At 38.2% G+C, this 9277-nt stretch overlaps 1 protein-coding gene across 1 annotated transcript; it reads left to right on the plus strand.

Annotated features, from left to right (window-relative positions):
- The first annotated feature begins 183 nt into the window (after nucleotides 1-183).
- On the plus strand, nucleotides 184-9277 carry mapre1b (microtubule-associated protein, RP/EB family, member 1b). The gene is made up of 7 exons (XM_067527204.1): nucleotides 184-369; nucleotides 2312-2442; nucleotides 3578-3723; nucleotides 5779-5980; nucleotides 6107-6216; nucleotides 6379-6531; nucleotides 7185-9277. The coding sequence occupies exons 2-7, from the start codon at nucleotides 2322-2324 to the stop codon at nucleotides 7227-7229; spliced, it is 777 nt and encodes a 258-aa protein (XP_067383305.1). The 5' UTR covers nucleotides 184-369; nucleotides 2312-2321; the 3' UTR covers nucleotides 7230-9277.

Here is a 9277-nt window from a genome sequence, read left to right on the forward strand (position 1 = left end):
TAACGTTTAACATTGGTTCCTATTTAACAAAGAAATTTACTAACGGTTGTGCAATCATTTGTGGGGTATTGCATAATATATATACATTGGGGTATTGCATAATATATATATATATATATATATATATATATATATATATATATATAATTATTGATCTTCTCTAGTTCCGTTTAGGCGTTACCCCGCGTTGATGTCATCGCTTCGGTCTTTCCGCTGCCGGTAGAGTGGAGGGGAACTGCCACAAGAACACAAGAAAAAGCAGAAGTACTGAAATCATCGAATCAGTTTGTTGGCCTTTTATGAGATAGAGTTACACCCGAGGAAAACAAACAATCGTGACCAAGAACTGTGAAAGCGAATCTACTTAAGGTAGGGTTAACGCCGCGTCCGCAAGGTATCATTTAGCTGTTAGCCGGCATGTGATAGGGCCGCTGCTGGATGAGCCTGCTAGATAGCTAAACTGTTAGCTTTGGACTTAGGAGCAAGAGCCATAAATCGGGCGGTGTTGGTTTTTATAAGTTAACCAACTTGGGCGGGGCATCAATTCCTGGCGCAGTTCTCTTACTCTTAGCTAAAACGTAGAAAGTCACCTGAACGGAACATTTGTCGCATAAACAGTTTCAAGCTAGGTTTCAAGCTAGCTAACGTTATTCTAAAATGACGCATGAGTTCAGGGCGGGGAAATATTTTAGTGTCTGATATAAACCGGTGGTCGTGTTTAACCAGTCACAGAAAAGTAGCGGACATTAACTACATCCTAATCAACAATATAAATAAAAACTAGTTTATTTAACTACAACTGCTCACACTGTTGAGCAGTCGCGCAAGAAAGCTAACGCAAACCTTGTTGGAAGTCGGTCTGCTTTTATTACCAAGCTAACTACCGCTAACGTTAGCTTCCCAGCTCCCAAACGGACCTGTTGAATTTTGACGCTGTCAGCTGGAATGCGCGTTAGGAAAGTCAGCGCCACTAGCTTTGTTTCAGAGGATGTGCTTGTTGTTAATTTCAGCAGCACCGAGCACATAGTAACTCACTGAGTCTACTCATTTTTACCCCCCGTGACAAACTGCCCACAAGAATTTTTCACAGTTTGAAATAACCAACCAAAACTTGAAGTTACCGTGTCCAGGTTTGACAACTGGACATGTCGCGCTTGTTATCGTGGTCAGGATGGAGCCTGTTTTCACAACTCTGGAAACGGGATTTAAACAGCATTAAGGCAAAGCTGTCTAAAATATTTCCTTATTACTAAGTGGATCAAAAAACAGGCAATTTACCTGTATAATTATTTCAGTTTCTGTTACGTATGTTGAAATGAAAATTAAGTTCTCTGTCCATATTCAAACCACATTGTGAAACCCAAATATTAAACTGTGCAATGTTATAGGTCTGCGAAAAACTGGAAACGATCTCCAGTGCTACTCTTAAGTAGTGTCAATAGTTTGAGTCAAGCACATTTCAAAAGTTAGGGTTGGGCTATGTTTTTTAAAATGCAGCTGCAGCAATTGTCAATCAAAAGAAAATTACTCAAATATTCTGATCAGTAATCAAGGGTTTGTCATTTTCCTAGTAACAATTGGGTTTTTGATCATCTGGTTTTCTTTCTTGCCTTGTATGCTAGTAAACATGACATTCAACAATTTCATTATGTATCATGATGGGTTTTGCCACTGTTCTGACTTTGCATTTATCGATTGATTAGTAGAAAAAATAACTAGCCAAATAATATTGAAAATAATCATATGTTAAAGCATTAAACTGTGTGCTTATGTAACGCTTAGCATGTAGAACCTGTTAATTTGCCATTAAAAATGTTAAATAGTCTCAACTGCAGTTAAAAGTTCTTATTTAATAAATCATCAGCAGAGCCATCATTCAAGCTGATATTGGTAGTTCCATAAACACATGACACAGTGTTTGACTTATCTCTCATACAGATATAAAAATGACAACTAGGATCATATTTATTGCGACTCCAAATATAGTAGTTGACTACATCAGAACTGGAATGTCTGTAAACCCTGCAGCTACTACTTTCAGCTGCTGAGGAAATGACTGTCCTGATGGGACCTGGAAGTAAGCCATTGCTGGGGCTGTGGAGGGTTTTTGCCGTTTCTAGCAACCTCATGGTCATTGCATGAATGATAATAAAATGGAAAATAAAATAAAGGGCAAAGTTTAAAATAAGTTTAAATATAAAAATACTGTATGGATGCAAAAAAACCTTAACCCCCAGCTGGGTGCAGATATGTGTGAGTGTGTCTGATTTAAATATTTCCCTTAATTTCACACTTCTCCTCTTTCCTGCAGGTGACCAACAATGGCTGTGAACGTGTACTCGACCTCTGTGACCAGTGACAATTTAAGTCGCCACGACATGCTGGTCTGGATCAACGAGTCTTTACAGATGAACCTCACCAAGATAGAAATGTTGTGCACAGGTAAGAAATGTGTATGCCGTTTAAAAAAATCTTAATTGTTTTAAGTTTCAATAAGGATTTGATTTGTTGCTAAAGCTAAATACAAAGACTGTGGGAGAGTAGCATAGCAAGGTTCAGCATTGTATGCAATATTTACGTTGGATGACAAGCAATATTCATAAGTCAAATTAATGATGCTACATGTAATTTCGTAAACAAAAAAGGACCACACTGACCTAAAACAACTACCGTGTTGACAGTATTTTCATGGTTGGTTAACAAATGCATTAAGCCACTTTATTTTTTTATTTTATTCAGTGCTCACCTGCTTTTCAGGATTCAAAGATCTTTATTGATTCCATAGGGAATTGTGTTGCCTTGTTGTTATGTGTTTGTTGCGCTGAAAACCGTTGCATAACTAGTGACGTTCATTGATCGTGCATGTTTTTATGTATCCATTTGCATTTAAAGAAAGTACATGCGAGTGCTGTTAACACACAAAGTGAACATGATACTTTGTTTAGTCAAAGTGTCCCCTACAGTCTTTGGTCATTAAATAGCTTTCCCTCCTCCTACTTCCTTAGTAAAGGCTCAAATAGTGTGCAGAACATATGTCATTTGTGTTTCAACAACAAACCTCTCCCCAATCATTGTAGAATCATCAGTTCTCTTCAGATTAAGCTATGTAAATAATCTAGTGAAAGATCCTTTATTTTTTATATAGCAATATACATTGCAGAAAGAAAAAATATCTCAATGTAAGTTGGATTTTTTTTTTTTTACTTTCAGTGTCTTGCCGTCCTAATTTGAGCAAATTAAACATGTTCTATTTTCAATGATATGCTAGTAAAACATTTATTCAGCCCAAAAGTAGCAGTTTAATATTTACACTTAGTCAGACAGTCACAAAATGAGTGTTTGTGTTTTAGAGAGGAGTGGTTTGTGAGTGAGCAATCATAAATATATTAGCTGTTTTCACTTAAAAGTAGTTATTTATTTATTTTTTCTTTCTGGGATTCTAGTTTGACTTATATCTTTTTGGTCGGTTTTGAACATGCAAAATTTACACATTCCCTGTTGTTCTTTCTGACTTTGACTGACTGACTATTATGTCAGACCTTGGAGGGATTCTAATGCATATTTTTGGGGGATCCAGGTGCTGTCTACTGCCAGTTTATGGACATGCTGTTCCCCAACTCTGTGCCTCTGAAAAAAGTCAAATTTGGTGCCAAGCTGGAGCATGAATACATCCATAACTTCAAGCTGCTGCAGGTTGCCTTCAAAAAGATGGGGGTGGACAAAGTAAGTGATAAACTGCACCTGTGTTAAAGTGAACTCTAGATAGGTGCTGCAAGTCTCTTCAAATACAGGAAGGAAATTCTGAAATTAGATGGCAGCAGGCCTTCTGCTACATCTGTAATCTTTATGTGCTGTTCTTTGTTGTTATTGTTTCACAGTAGCCACAGATACAAATAGAATATGAAAGGATAATAGGCATAGCAGGCCTCACAAGCATGAGACCTCCCATCATGCATATACAATAAACATTTTTATAAATTTAATACTGTCCAACGTACACTTAATTTGAAATAATCAGTCTCCCTCAGATGCATGTCAAAGTTATTCTTTCCGGCTTCAAACTGATTCGCTACTGATTAGAAAAATGAACAAACCCAGAAATGCATGAAAACATTAGAGTGACCTGAGAATTCGACTTTTAATGCCTTTCATACATACACTGAGGTTTATAGATACAAGGCTCATGTAGGAGAGTTTTCATAGAATGATGAAGAGTTTTCTGTTTTTTGTGTGTTTTTCTCATGCCAAGAAAAACAAAATGTAGGAATTTGTCGTGCACACTGTTCATGATGAGAAAAGAAGCAGTTTACTTTAAAAAAGCTATCATATATTTATGTTTTTATCAGTGCCTGTATGACAATGCTGATGACACAAAATCCCAAATAGAATTCTTTGGTTTATTGTTGTGAAGTTAAAATGGTTTCTCAACATTGCTACCGCAAGAACAGGAAACCAGATCTTTGACCCTCTTTGATCTCTCAGCCCAGTTGTAACTTTTAAGTTTATCAGCTGAACTGAGCGACTGTGGTGGAACGTTAAAATGGATCCTAAATTGCACAGACAGCCAGTGAAGTCTACAGACTGACAACTGATTTACGACGAGATAAAGTGCATTGCAGTAATCCATGCCAACAAAGGCATGGATTAACATTTCAAAGTGCTGCTTTGTAAGAATGGGCTTTACTCTGGTCAGCTGCCTCAGGTGGAAGAAACTAGAGTTAACAACAGACTGGATCTGGGTTTTGAGGTCAGTATCCATTTTAAACCCAAGGTTAAGAATTTCTGATTTGGCATATTTAGCCAAGGGTCCCACGTCTACATGGCCAGCCCCACTAGATTAATTGGTTACCAACACCATCACCTCAGTCTTTGAATTGTTAAAGTTTAGGAAGGTAAAAGCCGTCCAGGCCTTAATGTGCTTTAAACATTCCAGTAATAAACCATCCTTCTTGTTGAGTGGAACGTAGATCTGACAGTCATCAGCATTGCAGTGTAAAGGAATGTAATTTCTCCTGAGGGGGCATCAAATACAAAGAAAAGAGGATGGGGCCTAAAATTTGGATTTGTGCAGCCCCACAGGACAGAGTAGCAGAAGAGGACTGGAAGTCTCCAAGTTGAACACACAAAGTTCTATCCTTTAAAACATGACCTAAACCAATTTAGAGCTAGGCCAATTATACTGACCCATTGTTCTAACAAACGCAGCAGTTAAATTGAGTAGTACAAGGACCACAAATTCACCAGAATCGTTTCATTAAGACGCGCAAAAGAGCTACGCTTCATTCTAAAACCAGACTGGAAAATCTCAAAAGGTCGTTCTCATTTAAATGGCAGAACTAAGTCATAAATGCTCCTGTCTGCTATTTAATGTGCAGACTGAGACGCCCCCCTCCTATTCATATTTTGTTGTTCTTTTAGTACTTTATCAGATTGTCTCACTCTTTATGAATAGTGGCCGTGTTAACATGGAGAGAAACACAAGTGCAATGCCTGGTGTTGGTTAAGTTGCACAAATTAACACAATGGTCCTCTTAATACACACACGTGCTCCAATGTGTATGTCAGCTGTTTAATAATTAATAATACATTTTTAATGTAGACATTTTTCACATCATTCCAGAAACAAAAAATTAGAATTAATTGATTAAATTAAGTTTATTTCCACAGCCCTACCTACATCATTATTTTAATCTGTTACTTTTCATTTGACCAAAACGTGTAATCTATACCAAATACTTTCTCTATATAGCTGATTATGTAATGTCTCTCTGCTTTCAGATCATTCCTGTAGATAAACTGGTGAAGGGGAAATTCCAGGACAACTTTGAGTTTGTCCAGTGGTTTAAGAAGTTCTTCGATGCCAACTATGATGGGAAGGAGTATGATCCAGTGGAGGCAAGGCAAGGCCAGGATGCTATGCCCACACCTACCACAGCCACCTCTGCTCTCAACAAAACCCCTAAAAAGGCTGTCAGTCAAGGTCAGTGCTTTGGTCAGACAGTTTGAAGTTGGTAACAAAATATAGTGACAAGAAGCTTGTGATGTTAGTTGGGTGTTAAAGATAAAGTTCTATCTGTCACTGATGTTTGGTTTCATGCCTCTGTAGCTCCTCAGAAACCACCTGTTGCCAAGGTTGCACCCAAGTTGGCTCCTGTCAGTGTGAGAAAGCAGGGGTCAGGTGGAGTTGATGAAGAAAGGGCAGAGCTTCTGAATGAGGTCAGCACACCTCCATAACACTGTCTATACAGTCACTACACACACACACACACACACACACACACACAAAGTAACCTGTTGATTTCACTGGCAAATAAATTCAGTATGCATGGTGTAAAGGAAGTCGGGAATTAAACATGTTGTTTTGATCTTTCCTAACAGCTTGAGGTCCTAAAATCTACTATTCAGGACATGGAGAAGGAGAGAGACTTTTACTTTGGTAAGCTGCGGAACATTGAGCTGATTTGCCAGGAGAAAGAAGGAGAGGGAGACCCCACACTGCAGAGGATTATAGACATCCTCTATGCCACAGATGTGAGTGTGAAATCAGGTTTTGCTTTTGAGCAGGAAGTATTGGTCCTTTAAATGTTGCTGAAGAACTGTCAATGATTGATTTAAATGTAAGGGTTGTTATGAAAATACCAATTCATATGGACTCATTTTTTTCAACTAGGACCAAATTACTCAGTATTTTCTAGATATTAGTCTAAACACACAAATAAGAATGAAAAGACTAAAATATGTAGCATTGAATTTTGCAGTTGGACCAATAAACTGTTTTTGTTCTCGTTTTTTGGGGGGCAGGACAGATCGGCTAAGTGACATGACTTTTTTTTTTTTTTTTTTCATCATTACATTGCAGATTTTGCAATGTTGGGTGATTACTTCAAACATATCATTTTTTTTTGTTCTGCTTGATACAAAATGAAAACTGACACGTTCATCTTCAAGAAAAATCTGTTTTAACGTGACAGTTTTAGGTGTTGCTTGCTGTGTGCTCCTGCACTTTTTGGTCCACATTCAACTTCCGTAAGGAGACATATATAAAGTAAAAATTTGCCAATTAAATCTGTTTTGCCATTTTCCCAAAAATCTTAAACTGTTTGGGTCCATAGAGATGATGAGCTTTAGGAAGGCATGGTTTCTAAACAGTGTTGTTCACTAATTGTCCTCCCCTGTTTTTCCAGGAGGGTTTCGTGATACCAGATGCCGAGGAGCAGGAAGAATTTTAACATTCAAGAGTGCAAGACAACTTTTCCCTTAGCGTCCCTGGTCTTCAAACCCACCTCGACAACCTTTCTCAAGCCAAGACAGTTTGGGTTTTTGTTAGTTTTAATTTTAATTTTTTGTGGGGGGGACACCAAATCTGAACTTGACTTGTGCAATCGCGCTCTCTCCCTCCCTCTCAAAAAGCCAAGCCCAACCTGCCGGACTTCTCCAGCCTTCAGCTGCTGTACAGCTCAGCTTGTGTTTCCTAAAACACCTTCTATCCATAATCAGCAAGGATCGGTCACTGCCTCTTCCTCTTCCTACACATCTATCAGTCTGTGAGAATCCCAAAACAAGATTGTGCTTTACATATTTGGTTTTGTAATGGACTGCAAATCACGGTGATTTTTCTGAGTGTGTGTGTGTGTGTGTGACTAGAGAAGTTGTACGTTTTTCAAAATCCATCAGAAACAAACACAATGAACTTTTTGTGAAGACCTGGTCGTCGGTTCACTGATGTCTTTGGCCCAAACTAACCTGGTGGCAGTGCAGCCGTTTTGTGCCTCTCCTATTGAGACAAATTGTATTTATTAGAGCACGTTACATGCACAGAAGTGTGGAACAGAAGGAAAAAAAAAATGCGCAATGTGAAGAGTTTTGGTGCATTTTTGCTTGGTGTTCCCAGTTTGAAATGGTAAAAATAAGTTTTACATAGTTGGCAGGCCTCTAGAAAACCCGGCTACATTTTGCTGGTGTTTCTAAAGAGAATGAAGTGATGGTAGTGGTGATGGGGGGGACTGTGGACAAGACACGTAAACACTGAAAGGTTTAGTTTGGGACAGGTGTTGGGTCTTCTCTTGGCCTTTTCGACATGGGACCCAATGTTGATTTAGTGTGCTTCACAAAAGCTTTTTGTAAATGTGTGCTACTGTTTTATTACAATTTTTTTTTTTTTTTTTTTTTTTTTTTTTGGCTCCCACTCCATTTGTTTTCTCTTGATCATTTGTTCCTTATATGATTTGAAACACTTATTTTTCCTTTGGCAGCCATCCTCTCAGTGTGTGTGTGTATATACATATGCCTTTCACTCAGTGAGGTTTTCTCACTCTCACTAAATCATTACTATTAAAAACATAGCAACAAAAAAAGGTTTAGGGATAATGAGAAGTGGTTGCTGTTGTAGCACATCAGTTGTCTTTTTACCACCCACATGTTCCCTCTCAACATTTCGGGCTTCCTAACTGTGCAGTTGCTAAGTCCACGAAGGTGGCTAACTTTTATGTCGATTTGAGTCGAAGTGCTGAAGCTTTTCGATCAGCGCGCCAACGCTTAGGAAAGTGCACAAAAAATATGTTCGACTGAATGACTAGCTGTGACTGTACACTTTGTCTTTTGGAACGTTTTTAAAGCAAATGCACTGTTTTATACCAGTGGTCCTTAATCAGCCCCAAGGCAATAAAAGCAGTTCCTGAAAAGTGATAGGATATCCAGCAACCATGTGACAAACACTGTGAGCTCTGTCTTTTCTATGTGTTAACTGCATGTAGATGACCAGAGTCAGAAGCATCATCTGATAAGTGCTTGGCTGAGCTGTGAGAGTGGCTTCTGGGCTTTCACTTGTCTCACCAGTTGGCTTGATGAAACTTTTTGTTTTGTTTTTTTTCTCTCCGCCCACTCCCTCAAAGTTTATAAAGATGGTGTCTGTAAGTTATAAACTAAACTAAAGGCGTATTCCCTGTCTTGGATTTGGGAATGCAATTCAGGTTTTCTGCTTCCATTGTATTTCCACATCCTGACAGGCCAATTTTATTACTGTAGATCTAATTTGATGTATTTGTGCTTTGTGTAATGCATCATAATGCATCAGTGTTGATTTTGCATGCCTGTTAAGATCAACTTGTAATTGGAACAAAAATGTTATGGCCTTATACATAAAAATACATGTTGTTTTTTTTTCATAAGAAACGATTTCCCCTTAACTTTATTGTTGTTGTAAAGCTCTGCTGTTATGGGTGAATGTTTATACTGTTGTAGTCTTTAAATATGCTAAAAATAAACAACATTGGACGTC

This window comes from Channa argus, chromosome 13 (genome assembly GCF_033026475.1).
Source record: "Channa argus isolate prfri chromosome 13, Channa argus male v1.0, whole genome shotgun sequence".
NCBI classification, from domain to species: Eukaryota; Metazoa; Chordata; class Actinopteri; order Anabantiformes; family Channidae; genus Channa; species Channa argus.